This window comes from Bombina bombina, chromosome 2 (assembly GCF_027579735.1).
Source record: "Bombina bombina isolate aBomBom1 chromosome 2, aBomBom1.pri, whole genome shotgun sequence".
NCBI lineage: Eukaryota > Metazoa > Chordata > Amphibia > Anura > Bombinatoridae > Bombina > Bombina bombina.
In genome coordinates, this window is record NC_069500.1 from 94,840,113 (window position 1) to 94,860,093 (window position 19,981).

Consider the following 19,981-nt stretch of genomic DNA (forward strand, 5'->3'; position numbering starts at 1 on the left):
TGTTGAACATCCTGAGTCAAGGCAAATAAATGTTTGAATACATATATTTAGAACTTTATTAAAAAAGTGCCCAACCATAGCTTAGAGTGTCACAGAAAATAAGACTTACTTACCCCAGGACACTCATCTACATGTTGTAGAAAGCCAAACCAGTACTGAAACGAAAATCAGCAGAGGTAATGGTATATATATAAGAGTATATCGTCGATCTGAAAAGGGAGGTAAGAGATGAATCTCTACGACCGATAACAGAGAACCTATGAAATAGACCCCGTAGAAGGAGATCATTGCATTCAAATAGGCAATACTCTCCTCACATCCCTCTGACATTCACTGCACGCTGAGAGGAAAACCGGGCTCCAACCTGCTGCGGAGCGCATATCAACGTAGAATCTAGCACAAACTTACTTCACCACCTCCATAGGAGGCAAAGTTTGTAAAACTGATTTGTGGGTGTGGTGAGGGGTGTATTTGTAGGCATTTTGAGGTTTGGGAAACTTTGCCCCTCCTGGTAGGAATGTATATCCCATACGTCACTAGCTCATGGACTCTTGCTAATTACATGAAAGAAATGGTTTATTAGAGAATGTTAGTGCAACCTTCATTTATTTTTAGAAAACCCTATACTATATGAATGGATAGTGCAGGGTGAATGTTGTGCTTGAGTGCAACACATTATAGTATTCAAAAAAATGTACCCACGTGGAGACCTGAAGTAAAGTGTTAAGGCTTGAATAAAAGAATAACTAAACATATGTATAATATGTTCAAATAAAGTCATTCACACACACACACATGTATATATAAATATATATAACTGAAAATTGCTCAGTGAGGATATATCATATCATTTGTTAAAAACTCACCTCCACAAATGCATTTTCAATCAAAAAAGCTCCTGAAAAAGGCTTGTTTTCAAAATGGAAACTATAAAGTCTCCCAAAACTGACATATACAATAACTTATGCACACTTCTTAAGGTTAAAGCAAATATCTATTTATGGTACGCCTCTGTTCACTCAGCAAGGAAAAAACGAATTTACATTTGTGACATTCAACCATTGTCATCACAAGACTCAACATCATCAGTATCCATATGAATACCATATGTATCTTGACAGGATGGACAGACTTCTAAAGGCACTTCAAGACAACAACATCTACAAATGGTGTGATTTTATATTTGGTATTTCCTATTTGATTGTATTGCTCACTCTCACTGGCATGATTGTCATTAACTGTACAGGCGTTATTAAAATCGGGTTTTTACTGGATATTGCATAATCGTGGCTTTCAAAGCTAACTATTGCAATCCTTTTCCATTTGCATCACTTCTAACCTATCTAAATACATCTATTAGGTTATGTAGATGGCCAGATTGTGCACTGTATTTCTAAGGCAATGTGGTGGTTTGATAACTTTCACAAGGATTGTTTTAAACAAGATTTATTTCTAGTGTTTGCTAAAAGTCCTGAGCCATTTTGGCATGAGCGGTATGCAAAATGACGACTGTAAGTTTCTATGTAAAACACTTAAAATTATATAAAATAACACAACGTAACAGCACTACTTATATGTATTAAATAGATCAATTCTTCTATATCAGGGGTGCACAAGTAAGGTATCGCCTACATACCCAAAACTCATCACATAACAAATACTCAGCACATCAAAAAGATTAAATTGAATAATATTTAATGATATCAAAATTCCAAACAGTGAATAAAGGTGGAAGGGACCCAGCCCATCCCCATTTAAACCTGCATACAGCACATACACACTCTATACAAATGCATAAATTCCCCTTAGACGTCCCTATGGGAAAGAAAAAAAGGGTCATCTCCAAACTGAGCACAGTTCATCAAAAGGAAGCACGGGGGTAAAAAGAACTTTTGTAATCCACTTGTAGTGAAACAGAACATGTGATTTTGATTGAAGTTGCAAAAAAATTATAACAATGTTCAATTCCCAGTTGCTACAGTGTCTCCTTTAATGTCATGCATTTACAACACTCCTCTCCTCCTGAACCTCACACTTCATCTGTTTAAATATACGTAACAGAGCAGTGTTAGTATGGAATATTCCCAAACCTGGGGTATGCGTTATATCCATAAAACTGTAATCTGTGTAGCAGTGTCCCAGAAGCATAACAACCTCTTTTATGACTCGTGTGGATGTGATGTATAGCTCCAATGTTCAGTGTGTCAGCTAGCATATTATACCAACCCTAAAGAGCCCAAACTTGCCATTTGAGTGATGTGGCCCCTATAGTGAGCAAGGGGGTATACAAATGATACTTGCGATTACCGTCCACTGATTAGCTGCACTGGTCAGTCCATTTCCTTAAACTGAAGATGTCACCATAGTGCTCCATGACCATATGCTCTATGAGTGTGATGCTATACATCAACAAACTACTCCACAGGTAGGTTTAGACGTCTGGATACTGAAACCTGGCACAGTAAACTTGAGATGGCTACCTCAGTAACACACTCCGATGCATGTTTTGTGGCTCCGCCCTTTTTCAAGGAGTATACTACAACTCACTGTCCACCCCTTCATATAGTGCATATGCGTGCTTTGATTGGGTGAAAAAAACACACCTCTCATACATGACAGCACTCCCCAACGCTCCTTCATCAAATTCCCAGTAAACACTGCAATTTTAACAAGGAAAGGAACCTTTCTTGTGTAGGGGGTATGCAGAACCGAAATCTGCCCTCAGGAATTCATCCCTGAAATTCCTGATTCTTTTATATGAAAAGAGTGGGGGATATTTAAATACTTCTGATATTTGGGGATCCTCTTTTAATAGGTACCAGTGCTTTTCTACCATGGATCTTAGTTTCCTACTGTGTAAGCAGTATTGAGTGACAAGGGGGACAGAAAATTTAGGGTCAGATTTCTGTCTGGGGATAACAAACTTTGTCTATCTATCTGTTGTACTCGTGCCAAATAATTTTTCACAACATTCTCGGGATAACCCCTGGCCTTAAATTTATTAGCCATCTGGTCTAGCCTGATTTGGGCTTCCATAGGGTCCAAAACAATCCTCATAGTTCTCAATAATTGGCTATAGGGTAGGCTTTTAATCATTGCTGGGGGATGAAAGCTATCAAACGTTAGTATCAGTAGCTTTACTAAATATATCACACTCTAGTCTGTCTCCTCTCTTAATGACCAAGGTGTCTAGAAAGCTAACATTTTCAGTGTTGGACTCCACTGTAAATTTCAGAAAATCAGTTTTGAGATTTAGTTTATTCACAAAGGAGTTCAAGGAATCTGAATCACCTGTCCATATGAACAATATGTCATCTATATATCAGTACCAACATAGTACATGCTCTATATACATATCCTCCATATAGACAAACTGCTCCTCAAATCATCCCATGAATAGATTTGCATATGTGGGAGTGACATTAGAGCCTATAGCTGTGTCCCAGGTCTGGACATAGAAGGTGTCCTCAAACATGAAGTAATTCTCATACAGGATGATAGGTCTCTGATCAATCCTCTTTCTGAAGGAGTATATAATCCCTCTTTATCAATGTAATGGAAGACACCCTCTATGCCCAGATTATGAGGGATACGAGAGTACAGACTGGAAATATCCATAGTAACCAATATGCTATTAGCCGGTATTTTTAAAGTTTTATTCAAGAAATCTGTTTTATCCTGAAGATATGAGGCTACACTACGAAGTAGAGGTCTAATGAGGTTATCTACAAATATTGCAATGGGTTGAAAGATGGAATATGTCCCTGCCACAATTGGCCGTCCTGGGGGATTTCTCACATTTTTATGAATTTTAGGCAAAGTGTAGAACACTGGAATTATGGGATATTGGTTAATTAAAAATGTTGCTTGTTGTGTTGTGATTATGTCTTTTTCCTTTACTAATTCTACTATTGCCATGATCTTTTTTTGTATTTTTTTGGTAGGATCTAAATGTATGACCTTATAGTTCTCTTCATCTTGCCATTGGCTTAATATTTCCATTCTGTACTTGTCCCTATCCATAATAACCATGGTACCGCCCTTATCCACTGGTTTCAAAATTATGTCTTTATCTGCCTGAACATCTCCAATACAGTAAGTGTTCTGTGACAATGTTAGGTTATGATATTGTCTATATTTACATTTTCTCCTTAATTTTTTAAAATCCCTCTTAACTGAGGTAATAAAGGCCTCCTCAGAGGAATTAGTAGGAGGTGGATGAAATGTACTATTGGGTTTAATACCTCTCAAATGCAATTGAAATGGAGAGTCTTCCATTGTGTCTTTAAATGTTTGTGATGGGTCATTTATGAAAAAACTTTTCAAACGTAATTCTCTATAAAACCTTTGCAAGTCCCATTCAATTTAAAAAAAGTTAGGTTTACTGGATGGAATGAATGATAGACCTTTCCGTAAATTCCTTAAAACATTGTTTTCAAATGTCTTACTGGAGATGTTCACAACCAGCTCTTCTTGGTGTGACTGTATAATTATCTCTTGTTTTGGCGTGTTGTCATTCGATAGTTGGAATGACCTGCCTCTCCTATGTTTACGCCCCCTCGTCTCTGCCTCTTCTTCTGAACCCTCTGGGGACTTAAAATGATATATTTTTTATTATTGAGCTTGTAATCTGAAACAAGCACTCATGACCGTGAGTTCAATGATATATGCACTGTTGTAAACGATTTTGGACTTAGCATACATGTAGGCTTGTCCACTATAAAAACCTGTTCCCGATTGCACAAAATAATTTAAGGATTGGTTAGAATGATAATAAGCAGCAAGGAAGCAGGGTTGAGATTTACATTTTTAAAAAGTTAAAATCCTGTAAAAAGTTTTTTACATAGAAACTCGCATTCACCATTTTGTGTACAGTTCACACCGAAATAGAACAGGGCCTTTAAGGAACCCATTTGAAAGTGCAAGAATCAGATGAAAGTGTGCTTTTGTGATCACAACAAATCTAAAAGTAGCCTTTTTGGGCCAAAAAACTGTGAAAATGCAGCTCCTGATAGATTGTGATCTGGGTTTTATAGTTTAATTGTGTGTGTGTGTGTGTGTGTGTGTGGGGGGGGGGGGGTGACCGTTATAATATGATAACTTCCAAAACAACATCAAAGTTTAGCAGCACTGTAATATTCATACATGATTAAGAGTGTTATACCCGAAACATTGTATATCATGTCTTTTAAGAATATTACAGTGCTGCTGAACTTTGCTGTTGTTGTAGTTGTCTATGGGGGGGCTTGGCAGTGAACCAATAACAGCATGCTTTTGGAAGGAAGGGCTAAACTTCGTTTGGTGTTTTTATATAATATGATTGTATGCTTGTATTTACATTTGTCTTAGCCTTTTTCATACCCATAAAAGGTAAACTCATGAGTGATTATCATCTAGTCCTGTTTCAACTCAATTGTCCTGAGTTTGTAGAGGTCTCAGCAAATAGCACCCATAGGGGATTCATATACAAAAAATGCATTGATATATTTGCCTCTTGTTTTCTTCATGGCATTGACCAATAAGAACACCTGGAGGAGTGGGGGGCACATAAATGCCCTTGCAATTAATTTGCAAGCTGTAAATGAGACCTTTCATTAATTTTACAATTGCAAAATGAATGCAATTATTATGCAATATTTACTAGCAGTTAATTGCACATTAAAATCTACACAGGAGGGAATCTGTGTAGAATTTTTTTTTTATTTTTTATAAATTTTCTTTTATTGAGATTCTTGAGTTAGGTACAACATAGAAAGATTCAATACATTCCAACTGCAATAAACAATCTACAGTATTCAGTATGGTGTTAACATCCGTATCGGTATTTGGTAGACAGAAATTTGAGTCCATATATGTTTGCAGATTTAAAACTGTAGAGTATAAAAAGTCTTTGTAAACATAGCGTTTGAACAATGGTTAATGAGATGATTCACAAAGGGAACCAATTGTTATAGGCAACATAAATAAAGAAATGATAACTGTTAAGATTACTGCAGCTTTAAGCTCAGCTCACCACACCCCCTGGGTGTGTCTGGGTCTCTGTGACATCATCAGAAGCCATGTTAGTTTTACTGATGGAACCTGCTAGAGAATAAGCCATGTGGCTGTAGCTGAATAAAAGTTATCTAAAGTTCCTGCTGCAGAGTCTTCATGATATGTGCAAGACACAAGGTAACAGCACACAACTGAATGTTCTAATCCTGACTACACACAGAACATAACAGCTGGCGACGAGGATCTGTGGTCTGACCCTATAATGGCACTTATTGGCACCTTACCTGTGTTTGCAGCAGACACAGACAGATAACACACATATAATGGCACTTATTGGCACCTTACCTGTGTTTGCAGCAGGCACAGACAGATGGGACACATGGGTTGAACAGTTTGAGCTATATTGTACAGCAAATAACATAGGAGCTGATAAGCAAGTGGCTGTGTTTCTGACAACTATAGGCTCAGCAGCTTACACTACATTAAGGGACATTCTCTCACCAGATAAACCTAATGCTAAACCTCTGTCTGACCTGATCTGCCTGTTATCTGACCACTACCTACCTAAGCCTCTAGAGATATCAGAACGCTTTAAGTTTTACACACGCAAGCAATTGCAGCATGAGGACATTAAAAGTTATGTGATCAGTTTAAAGAAACTAGCAAGTAGCTGCAGATTTGGTGATTATTTAAACACTGCTTTACGTGATATGTTTGTTATTGGACTCATGGACTGTACAGTACAAAAGAGACTATTAGCAGAGGATGATTTAACACTAAAGCGTGCTATAGAGATAGCTACAGTCATGGAACTTGCTACTAAAGATGCACAAATGCTCCAGGCCCCAGCACAGGCAGTTTGTGATAAGGAAATAGATGTTTTTCATACAAGTGTGCACCTAAATAAACAGTATCCAGCTAGACAAGGGTCACAGACAGCTTGTTACAGATGTGGTGACACAAATCACACAGCAAATGCCTGCAGGTTTAGGAACAGCACCTGCTATGGGTGTGGGAAGATTGGTCATACAAAGAGAGTGTGCAGAAGTTCCTTAGACAGAGATAAAAGTAAGAAAGGCAGCAAGTCACGTGCAGCTTTTCATGTGCAAGTAGATACACCACACACTGATTCAGAGGAAGACAAACCATTATACACATTACAGATCTACAGCCTTGAGAATAAAATTCCAGAACTGCAAGCAAAGGTGAATATAGATGGTAGACCTCTCATTATGGAAGTTGATACAGGAGCAGCAGTCTCTGTTATCACAGCTGCTGATTGGAACCGCCTGGGACTAAGGCAACCAATTGTTCCAACAGCTGTCACCATGCAAACATATTCAAATGAAATAATAAAGCCTATTGGGTGTGTATCACCTACAGTGACATTTAATGGTATAACTAAAAATCTACGCCTCTACATTTTACCTAAAGGAGGACCACCTTTGTTTGGTAGATCCTGGATCCAAGCATTGGGCATGCCAAAGTTACCACAACAGTTACCACTTAACAAACTGCTGGACCAAAGTGGGAATTCAAATTCTTCTTGGATTAATTCACTAAAGCACAAATATAAGACTGTATTTGATGGGAACCTAGGTTTAGTGAAAGACAAGCAGATTCAGCTTCACCTAAAAGAAAATGCTATTCCAAAATTTTGTAAACCAAGAGTTGTACCATTTGCACTTAAACCTAAAATTGAAGCAGAACTAGAAAGACTACGAAATCAGGGGATTATTGTTCCAGTGTCTAGCAGTGAATGGGCTTCCCCAATAGTTCCTGTCAGAAAAAAGAATGGGGACATTCGCATCTGTGGAGATTTCAGAGTGGGCCTTAACCCTCAATTACTTGTGGACCAGTATCCTTTACCACGGATTGAAGAATTGTTTAGTTCTCTGGCAGGGGGTGAAAAATTTACAAAAATTGACTTGCATCAAGCATACTTACAATTAGAGGTGCATCCAGACTCCAGACACCTGTTAACTATCAACACTCACAAAGGACTTTTTCAGTATACGCGGATGGTGTTTGGCATTGCCCCAGCACCTGCAGTGTGGCAACGGATAATGGATGAGATCTTGGCAGGTATTCCACATACCCACTGTATGTTAGATGACATGCTTATCACTGGTGAAAATGATGCTGCTCATAAAGCCAATGTTGAAGCTGTTTTACAACGCCTACAGGAATTCGGACTGAAAGTTAACATGGAAAAGTGTGAGTTCTTCTGCAAGAGTTTAGAATATTGTGCACATGTAGTGGACAAGACTGGTCTACACACAACTGCTGAAAAAGTGAAAGCGCTGGTTCATGCTCCCACCCCTGTTAATGTATCTCAGCTACGTTCTTATTTGGGGTTGCTCAATTACTATCACAGATTTTTACCAAATTTGGCTCATTTACTATATCCACTACACCGTCTTTTAGATAGTAAAAACCAGTGGGCCTGGACTGACTTATGTACACGAGCATTTGAACGCTCTAAGCAGCTTCTTCTGGAATCAAGACTCCTTGTCCACTATGACCTTAAGAAGCCTTTGGTACTAGCCTGTGATGCTTCACCATATGGTTTAGGCGCAGTACTTTCACACATTATGCCCGATGGGTCTGAACGTCCTGTGTCTTTTGCGTCCAGATCTTTAACTCCGTCGGAGAGAAATTATGCCCAGATTGATCGGGAAGCTTTAGCAATAATTTGGGCTGTGAAGAAATTCCACATTTATATATATGGCAGACCTTTTACTCTGATCACGGATCATAAACCACTTTTGTCCATTCTGCACCCTCAGAAGGGTATCTCCAACACAACAGCTGCTCGACTTCAGCGCTATGCACTTCAGCTGGCGGCTTACAACTACTCCATTAAATATCGATGCCACAGTGATCATACGAATGTGGATATGTTTTCTAGATTACCAATGGTACATCACATGACAACATCTTCTAAAATCATAGAAACCCCTCCACAGCCTGTAAATCTAAATTCCAAAGTGATTGCTACTTATACATGCTCTGATTCTACCTTACAGGAAATCAAGTCTTTTGTTCAACATGGGTGGCCTAAAGTGGTTCGCTCTGACCTTCAGCCATATTTTACAAGGAAGAAGGAAATTGTGCATGACTCAGGCTGTCTGTTATGGGGGTCACGAGGGATAATTCCGAACTTACTGCAAACATTAGCATTAAAGTTACTACACAGCTCACATCAGGGTGTAGTAAAAATGAAGCAAAGAGCACGAGAATATTTTTGGTGGCCTAAATTGGATACAGATATTGCTTCTTATGTAGCTGCTTGCAATGCATGTGCACAGACACAGCGGAATCCCAGCAGGGACACCTCAAAAACTTGGCCATGGCCAAATGAACCTTGGACAAGAATCCATGTTGATTTTGCGGGGCCAGTGGATGGACGAATGTATTTGGTGGCTGTGGATGCTCATTCCAAGTGGCCAGAAGTAGTTCAAATGTCAAGTACTACAACACAACAAACCATTGTCGTTCTTTCCAGTATGTTTGCAAGATTTGGACTGCCACAAACTTTAGTCTCAGACAATGGTCCACAGTTCATATCACATGAATTTGAAACCTTTCTAGATACAAATAACATCAAACACTGTAAGACAGCTCCATATTTTCCAGCCTCTAATGGACAGGCTGAAAGATTTGTACAAACTTTAAAACGCCACTTAGCTGTCTCTCAGAAATCAAAATTTAATCCAAACTCCCTTTCTAATTTTTTGTTTAACTATCGAAACACACCCCATGCCACTACTGGGCTATCACCTGCAATGTTAATGTTTGGAAGACGCCTGAGAACTCCACTGGATAAAGTTAGACCAGAACATCCCACACAAGAGTTGAACACTTCTAGCGTTTCAGAATTTGTTCTTCATGACAGAGTATGGGTTAGAAACTACCGTGGCCCAAATAAATGGATTCCAGCTGTCATAATACAAGGCATGGGCAACGTAATGTTTAAAGTTCAACTACAAGCTGGTGGTACAGTTTCCCGCCATGTAGAACAAATGAGACATAGATCTCAACCAGCTACACAAATATCAAATGATTCAGATGGTGAGGATATCTGGCATGGAGTGTGGTGCCCACCTGAGTCTTCTGAGGATGAAAATGCAATGAACACAACTGAAACAGATCAACCTCAGAATGATTCTGTCCAACAACAAAATATCACAGGTGATCAACAACCATTGGGTACTCCTCCACAGACAATTTCTCCTGAACCAAATACTCTATGGCCCTCTAGAAACAGAAGGCCACCTTCTAGATGGCAATGTGAGGATTCAGTGAGAGATTATTCAGCAAGGAATGACCTAATCCGAAGGCGGACTTATCGCAGAAAACATAACTGTGACTAAATTCTAGCCTGCGACCTAGGTCTTGTGCACATAGACTATAGAGATAAACTGTTCTAAGTTCAAGTGTATGGTTTAGTTACTTGTTGTATGTTACAATATTATCCACTGTCTGTTCTTTTTTTTTTTTATTGTTTATTTATATATATATATATATATATATATATATTTATTTATTTATTTTTGGAGAAAAAAGGGGATGTTAAGATTACTGCAGCTTTAAGCTCAGCTCACCACACATATACAGAACTATAATAACATTGTTCTAATACACAAAACAGTCTATGAATTCTTGACACCTTCATCTCAAACATTTGAGTGCACTTCGAGGAGGAGAATGATAAAGAGATGTTACTGTCCTTATCTTTTATAATAAGGTATCCCAGTTTGACCAGCATCAGCGGGTAAACACCGCTTATTAGTAGTCAAAAAGAGAGAGAAAAAAGAAAGGAGATGTCAAGGCTCTAATATAACAATGTTTCACACGCACAATAAACTATATGGGGGGGGGGGTATTAATAATAAGATATGTATATAGAAATATGAGCCCAGGCCTAAGCCTGGGTTTGGTAATGGAGATGGGAGGACGGAGCCAGCGAAAATATAATATAAGTGAATACTCGAGGGCCTCAGGGATTTAGTATATAATGATGATATTATAATGTGGCAGTTCCTATGAAACTGTGGTATAAATTAATGGGAGATGTGAAAGGTAAAATTTGCATATCTTTGTCCTATTATATCCTGAGTGCATCTGGTGCAATACATTTTTGAGGGAAATGAGGTAGGGCGAAGGTAAAGCAAGGGAGTAGTTAAATTAATTAGAAAGAATAATGGGCCCAAACAGAACTCCTATATAAACTAAGTTAAAGCTTCTAAGTGATACTGAGTTGAGATCATAAGCATATTAATACAGACATAAGTATATTGGTAAAACATCTACATTTTGGCCCATAATATGAAGCTCATTTTACAAGCTTATGGTATTTATGTTAAAACCACTATGAGTAAGGGATGTAATTTGAATCTCCCCTCAGGGATTGTTGTCCCCACTGGACACAGACAGAAAAGGGATATTGGGTATGACCCACCCTGATACACAGAGTGGGAAAGGGTGAGGGGAGATACCTTCCCTATCTTTTCTATTTTAGTAGGGTTTTTAGTCATACATAGTATAAAGATAGGGTATTGTATTTAAATTATCAGAATGATTATAAGCATATGCCTATGCATCCTATACACTACAACTTGAACAATATAGATGCTTATCAATAATATTCCCTAGCTAAGATTACTAACAATAAAACATAAGAACTACTCATGTAATGTGACAATGTAATAAGAATCAGTCGGATCCAGTTTAAGAAGCATAAAAAGTTCTATGAATGATCAGTTGGGTTAGTATCCTAAGTTTTTAAAGGAACATATGGGGATACTATAAAAAAGGAAAAAGTAATTGGATTCTATTCCATGGCTATATTATTCAATCCAATAGAATATGGGGCTCTGGCCCGGCAACTAGCATCTCCCTTAATATAGATAGATAAGCGACACCTGGAGATATATGTACGAATATCTATGATGAGAGAGAGGATGAAATAAAAATAAGGAGGCACATGGATATTTACTAATATGAAGCCTAGAATTGTTCTGTCTAGTTTTGTTAACTTGAGCACAAACAAGTAAAACATGAAAAATATACATAAGGCAAACCATGCGCACCTCTAATGTTAATTATACGTAATCTGCTATCACTAGTATATCATGTGAAGCACCTACTACAGTCAGGAAAAAAAAAACAGAGACATATCATATCTTCATAAGCATTAACAGTGAAAATATGTGACATAGAAATTGTTCTGGTGTTTGAAAAAATAGCAATGTGGTAATTGAATTGACTATTAAGCAATTGCGCACGGAGAGTGCAAACTTTCCTATAGTGGATATGAGCTTTAACCATCTGGATCTAAAGGGTCCTGTGAAACATCAGTGTGAGGTATAGCGTCTCTCCTGTAAAACTTAAACGCATCTGTAGATTTAATACCACTTCTAAGATATTAAACACTGCATAAGTTATATTGAACATAATAATAATGCCCATCAGTTTGGGCTAAATACAGGAGAATATAAATACCAGAAAATAAGATTTTACAAACATGATAGCTCCTTTGCATGTAATTTTAAGAGGTTGATGTCGTAATGTCCATATTTTCTAGAATAAAAGTGTGGGGTAGAATGTCCATAAAGAAAATAAAACCTAAGATTAATTACCAATTTTGGCCACCATATGCCGAAGGCAAAAATATTAGAGTGAGAGCCCAGCACCCCATGAACAGATAAGGGTAGCTGAAATAATAAATGTAAGGTGGCTTATAAGGCTTTTTATTTAGAAATAAAACTGTCACCCAATGCCAACGGCTGTGTGTACTCTTTGACAAGGAGCTATCATTACTGGCTTAGTCATCCTCAGGAACAATCTTCTGACGGATGTGTCTCCTACGAATCCACATACCCCTCCACTCAAGATAATATATTTAATGTGTTGCCATAAAATGGTGCATTGCCCCTTAAAATCGCTACCAATAGCCAGCGTTGAATCTCCATCTTGGGCGCACATATCTTTCACTACGCTGTACAGTGCTAGCATCGGAGGTTCGGCCTCATCTCCCCGAACGATATCCATATGCCGACTATAGGGATTTTCCCTATCGCTTGGTAAGTGAGGCACATGCTGGGTTTCTACAGCGGTCTGGTCACAGGGTACAGGTAAGTGCATACTACCCGCTGGCGTCGTAGTGAAGGTCTCCATAGCCTGATCCGAGAGATCGTGCTGCGTCATAGTAGCCCTCAGAGCTCGAGACAAATGTTCAAATGCGCTATCCAATTTGGCTTCAAGCTCCTTTAAGCAGGCCAGAATAGTTAGAGGAGCAGCCTCCTGGTATATCGCCATTTCAGTGCTGAATGATCCAAGTTCTTGCAATGAAGTGTACAGGGCCAAGTAAATGGACCCGTAATCCGGTTTATCAGAGGAAAAGGGTATCCTACTGTGGTCCAGGCCTTAGGTGGCATATCATTCTGAAGAATAAGGGATGTCTGATCCGCGAAATTGTGGCCCTTACCGCATGGCTGCACTGAGGTGTTTAGGTCCTTAGTTCTAAAGCCAAATTAACGCTGCTGCTCCGTAATCGATCTTATGTAATATTTGGGAAGTATCAGGCAACTTTGGGATCTTAAATTATGAAATAAACCTTAATATTAATTCTAATAGTAGTGAGCTCCTTGGAAACACGTCTGGTTGCTTCAAGAGTTGGCTCCGCACCCTATCTGTGTAGATTTTAATGTGCAATGAGCTGCTGGTAAATCTGCTTAACACGAACCAACACTGATAATAATATTCTAAGTAGACACGCTGTGAATGTATGCGCGTGCCCACTGTTAACTTATAACTAGGTGTGTTGGAATGTGTAGCATTTTATATCTATAGATGTCCATGTTTGTAAGCAGAGGTGATTAAGCTAGTCTCATGAGCAGTATTTCAATGAGAGCAGTTACGCAGGGAGCCAGCGAATGCAGCATATAATATTCTGATGATTACATTTGTCTCTTCAATGGTAACAGTGAATATAACCAAACGTATGTAAACAGTTTGCATTTAAAGAGCCTAATTATGATATTGCGGACAGATAAGCTTTGCAGCCAATACAATAAGGTTATAACTTAACTCTGCTTTTCTGGGATATGAGATATTCTACCTCCATGCTGGACTGCTGGACAGATAGCTCAGCCTCAATCCCCGGCGAGGTCCACTCAACCTTTCATCCTTCCGAGGTCGATAAAATGAGCAGCGCCTTGAGACCCTTACGGGTGATTAGCCACGCTTTACAAGTACCCAATACATACATTTAGCAACATAATTATTGCACTCATGTGTATTTCACTAACGAGCACACTTGCTTAGAACCATGGTTTAAAATCCACAGCCTTGGTCTGTATTGATTTGTGTATTTTTCAAAATCACCCTAGTTAAACTTACTGACGATTAACACATGATTTACAGCTTTAACTCATTTGTGTTTTTAAGTGTGTGTGTTTTACATTTTTTAATCATCTTAATAAAGGTTATATTTTAAACAGCATATCTCTGGCACAATCTCATTGCTCTATACTTAATATAGCCTATAAGGAATATGAGTGCTCCATAAGTGTACATACCATCAGTCCAGGACTGATAAAATAAAATTTGGTATCAGCAATATCCCTGACTCCAAGGCACGGTCAACAATTACATTTATGTCCAACCTCATAAAACTTGTGGACCACTGATCAATAGTTTACAATAGCCTTATGCCCCACATACAAATTTATGGCTATTAAACACACAAATAATACTATATTTTGTAAAAATGTCCATTGGCACAGGGTCAGATTTAGGTATGATTGCAGGATATCTTCTTTCTGCTGTTACTCTCTAGCAGGCCCCTTTGTTTGTCCCCCACAAGAAGTCTGTGAGGGGGTTAGGGTGTGTAAAATTTAGAATGCAGGAACAGATACAAAGAACAATGAAAGTGTTTTTGAAAGTTTTACTGATTGATAAACAAAAAGAACAGTTGGTGGTTCAGATTGAAGATCACAGAAACAGCAAGTTTGAACATAGGCTTTATGCAAAACACTACAGAGTTCAGAATAATTTAAGTAGATTGCAGTAATTAAGACCAATAGATACTGGTGTTTAAATTAAACAGTAAAGGGTGAGGTTGTCACAGAATACCTGGTAGGTACAATAGACACAGCTAGTGAGAGGAAAGCAGACACAGGTTTCTCAGCAGGCACAGTGGGTACTGTTGGTGAGACGGTCACAGGATAACAGATGGGTGCAGCAGGTTCGAATAAGACTGTCACTGGTAAGGTAGACGCAGGTTTCTCAGCAGGCACAGGATACCCAGGGGCTACTGTTGGTGAGACGGTCACAGGATAACAGATAGATGCAGCAGGTTTGAAGAAGACTGTCACTGGTAAGGTAGACGCAGGTTTCTCAGCAGGCACAGGATACCCAGGGGATACTGTTGGTGAGATGGTCACAGGATAATAGATAGGTGCAGCAGGTTCGAATAAGACTGTTACTGGTAAGGTAGATGCAGGTTTCTCAGCAGGCACAGGATACCCAGGGGATACTATTGGTGAGACGGTCACAGGATAATAGATAGGTGCAGCAGGTTCGAATAAGACTGTCACTGGTAAGGTAGACGCAGGTTTCTCAGCAGGCCCAGGATACCCAGGGGATACTGTTGGTGAGACGGTCACAGGATAATAGATAGGTGCAGCAGGTTCGAATAAGACTGTCACTGGTAAGGTAGACGCAGGTTTCTCAGCAGGCACAGGATACCCAGGGGCTACTGTTGGTGAGACAGTCACAGGATAACAGATAGATGCAGCAGGTTTGAAGAAGACTGTCATTGGTAAGGTAGATAAATGTAAGAAAAGGAAACCCAGAATATGATAGGCAGTCTGTATTGTATTAACAACAAAAAGGTATCAAATAAAGTGCAAGGTGCTAAAAGAAACTCTCAAGTTCCTTGGTATATCACTCATTCACTCGCTCCAGCGTGGGCAATGGAGATCTCACTCACCCAATCCAATGGAGAAGGCGGGTATCGCCATTCGCGGCTGTAGATTCAATCCGGACGCCTCTAAGGGGGCTCGGCCCAATTCCGGCCAATGGAACACACTCTGGAACGAGGCAGAGATCCCTTGCTCCGCCTCAACTTATTCCAGACACTTGTTCCTCCGATAGAATACAGTATCCCTCCGCCAGTGACGTAGTGAAAAACAGTTCCTGCTTGCAATAGGGAACTGCCAAATGTAGAAAAGCACACAATGCAATCCTCTTTGAAGAGTATAAGCTCGTAATGCACAGCAGGAAACAGCCAAACTCCGGACAATAATAGCTTGAAAAGAGAAAGTCGAGGCTGTTTCCTTAAAATTAATTCCTTTATTCATTCAGTTTAAAACCGGCAAACACAGCAAGGATAGGGTATGGTGTAGAAGGCGCAGCACAGTCTGGCTTACGCGTTTCGGATGAAATCCGTAGTCATAGCCTACTGTGCTGTGCTCCACACCTGCTTAAAACTAGTTAAAACAAATGTGATTGGTGCACACATAAAAAACAACGCCTTCAAGTTTAACCAATACCAACAGTGTATAAAATTAACCCACTGGTGTCAGAACCGCACAATCTAATACATTGCCTGGCCCATACAACCGTAATATACACACTACAATAATTTTGTCAATAACCAACATAGTGGTATACATTGTAGACAAAATGTCAAATACTAAGGGTTAGTAAATAATAAATGTTATTAAAAATTCTAATGCCCAGATAGTGCGTATAGGAGTCTCTGTTAATATATCCTCGATATGTGAGAGTTAAATCATTACTCTTATCCTATCTAATGCACTAATGGGCAACAGAATCCAAACAATACCCTAAGTAAAGAATACCACATTAGATGCTATCATGTGTCAATAATAAATAAATGTATAAACAAATTATAAAAATATTATAAACATGCAATAAGCAAATAATTCTAAATGAGGAGTAACCTGTCAAATACTGTATGAATTAAAGATATCTAAACAAATTGTCATCATAATGATATATGGTAGAAAATAACAAGCTAACAAATAGCGCCTCCCCATAAAGTAATCCAATGTGATATGATACAGATTGAGCACACTTGACCATCCGATGAGTCTTAAATTATAATATACAAGGAGATCTATAGGTAAATGTATAGCGAAATACCATAATATTTATTCCCACAGGTTCATTACGTCATATCTTGAATTTAGACCATCAGGCACCCGAGTGCCTAAGGTAAAAATCCAAAAGGCTTCGCGTCTGGCGAGCAATTGGTCCAGATTACCCCCCCTAGCAGGTCTAGAAACTTTCTCAATAGCACACCATGTGAATCCTTTAAGGTTGTTATCATGGTAGACTCCAAAGTGTTGTACTATTGGAGTTGTGGATCTCTTAGTGGAGAAAGAGGAAAGATGTTCCCTAATTCTAGAGTTCAGGTCTCTGGAGGTGAGTCCCACATACTGAATCTGGCACAATGTGCATTCAATCATATAGACTACCGATTCCGTTTTACAATTCATACAGGAATTGATTTTATAACTTTTCCCCGTTCTTACACTCACAAATTCCTTAGTCACCTTGGCATAATCACAGGGCTTGCACTTCCTGTGACCGCATCTGTACATCCCAGTATGTACCAACCATGATCCCCTCTCATCTTTGTCAGTTTTTAGCAGGGTGGGCGAAAGAATAGAACCCAATGTAGGGCTTTTCCTGTAGGCACATCTGAGTCCTTGTCGGACTGTGTCAACCAATTTATCCTCAGCCTTCAATATTGGTAAGTGTTTCCTGATAATCTCACATACCTGAGGATATTGGGTACTGTGTGTTGTAACAAAAGTAATTCCCTGTTTGGTTGTACTGTGCTTATTTTTAGTTTTCAGTAAGCTCTCTCTCGGTATTACTTGTACAGATTCTCTAGCCCTTTTGATCACTTTTTTGGGATACTTTCTCTCTTTTAATCTCATCTCCAATCTTTCTGCCTCCCTGCAAAAGTCCTCATTGGAGGTACAGTTCCTTTTAATCCGTGTATATTCACCTTTTGCAATAGCATAGGGAACATGTCTGGGATGACAGCTTGTTCCTAAGAGTAAGGAGTTCCCTGAGATGGATTTTCTGAAAATCCTGGAAAGTATTTTGCCATCGGAACTGCCCTCCAATGTAATATCCAAGTAGTTAATTGAACTCTGACTTGCTTCAAAAGTGAAGCTTAGTCCAATGTCATTATGATTAAGATAGTCAATGAATCCCTGAATGTCAGACTGATTACCCGACCAGATAAAGAGAAGATCATCTATGTATCTCCTATAAAAGGAGATACATTTCCTGTAAGGGTTTCTATCTCCAAAGATGTGGTAAAACTCCCACCAGCCCAAAAAAAAACGCGTAAGCCAGACTGTGCTGCGCCTTCTACACCATACCCTATCCTTGCTGTGTTTGCCGGTTTTAAACTGAATGAATAAAGGAATTAATTTATTGGTAAGGTAGACACAGGTTTCTCAGTAGGCACAGGATACCCAGGGGCTACTTTTGGTGAGACTGTCACAGGATACCAAATATGTACAGCTTCCGGAACAAGGTGAGCATACACAGGTATCAGGCAAATTTGCTTGGCTTTCAGGAACCAGGTGAGCATTTGCAGATGTAAGGTAAGTATGCTTTGTCTCTGGAACAAGTTGAGCATACAAAGGTATCAAACAAGTCTGCTTAACTTTCAGGAGTTCATGTAGGTAGGATGTGGCCTCTTTAAATCTAGGCTGAAGCAGCAGTTGCAAGAAGGCCAGTGTCTCGACGTCCCCTATGAAAACAGTCATTCTCAGCGTTTCCTGAGACCGGCAGCTCCGGTAAGTACCCTCGCAAAGTCCCAAAAGCATTTTTAGTTATGGTTATTCCTAGGGCCACAAAAAGCTTTTTTTTCCCAAGAGGTCAAAGAGACTAGTACAGAGGGCTGCATGTGGCAAATGATTCACAAATTGTCCATTCCTGAATTACATTATTTATTGCACTTAAAGGGATGTTTGATTGAAACTTACTCTAAGGTTATCACACAGCTTACAAAGATAAACTCCCCTAGGGTATCTGGAGAGCTGTCATACCTCAAAGTTTTACTACGAACATTATAATTTTACTCTTTGTTTATCTTATTTGCTTTGTAAGATATAGCGGATCATGTCCGCTGCACATCGATAAATTCTGACCACATACGCTCTCTGCATTTATCATTGCACCAGCAGTTCTTGTGAACTGCAGGTGAAATGCCTCCCCCTGCATATTCACGGCCAATCGGGTTCGTATTCGATTGGGTTGATTTCTGTCCGCTGCCTCAAAGCAGACAGACAGGTTATAGAGCAGTGGTCTTTAAAACGCTGCTTCATAACTTCGCCATAAACACAGGGCACCAAGCTCCGTACGGAGCTTGATAAAAGTGCCCCCTTGTCTCAAATTCTGTTGCTGAACCTGTATGTTACTGCCCACTCTCTTGTTGGCATGCCTGTACCAGGGTTTGAACCAGCTCTCCGTGTTCTGTGGCTTTCCTCTGAGCCACTGGAGGGCTTTGGCTCAGTTTAATATATTCAGAGTCCTGCTTCATGCAGTGGCTGGCTCTTTGGCTTTACCTGCCTGCCAACCACAGGCAGTTATCTAATCATGTACGACTAATTAATGCTGCTGAGCTAAGTATTCCTTGCCCTGACATAAAGTCATTTCATGTTTGTGCTTCTAAATTTGTCTGTGCCTGCTGACTGACCTACTGGCTATTGATCTTGATTTCTCTCATTTATGCCTTTGGATTTCCATTTTCTGAAGTTTTAAAATCTCATGTCCCAGACCACTTACAGGGACAAGAGAACTACCATTTAAAAAAAAGATGAGTCTGCCGTTCATATTTAGTGTGTAGGATGCAGGCTATTGCCATAAAAAAGTAAACAACCAGTGGCAGCACTTAAAGTGCTATTTACCTTGAGGAGAGGGGGTC

General features: G+C 39.3%; 1 protein-coding gene across 1 annotated transcript; it reads right to left on the reverse strand.

Moving 5' to 3' along the window:
• Positions 1-15,024: 15,024 nt before the first annotated feature.
• On the reverse strand, positions 15,025-15,821 carry LOC128646862 (uncharacterized). The gene is made up of 2 exons (XM_053699665.1): positions 15,207-15,821; positions 15,025-15,036 (listed from the first exon to the last, which is right to left on the reverse strand). Exons 1-2 carry the CDS (start codon positions 15,819-15,821, stop codon positions 15,025-15,027), a joined length of 627 nt encoding a protein of 208 aa, XP_053555640.1.
• Positions 15,822-19,981: the final 4,160 nt, after the last annotated feature.

Excerpts from the sequence above, each read along its gene's own strand:
- LOC128646862 (XM_053699665.1), bottom strand. The coding sequence starts at position 15,821 with ATGACAGTCTTCTTCAAACCTGCTGCATCTATCTGTTATCCTGTGACT.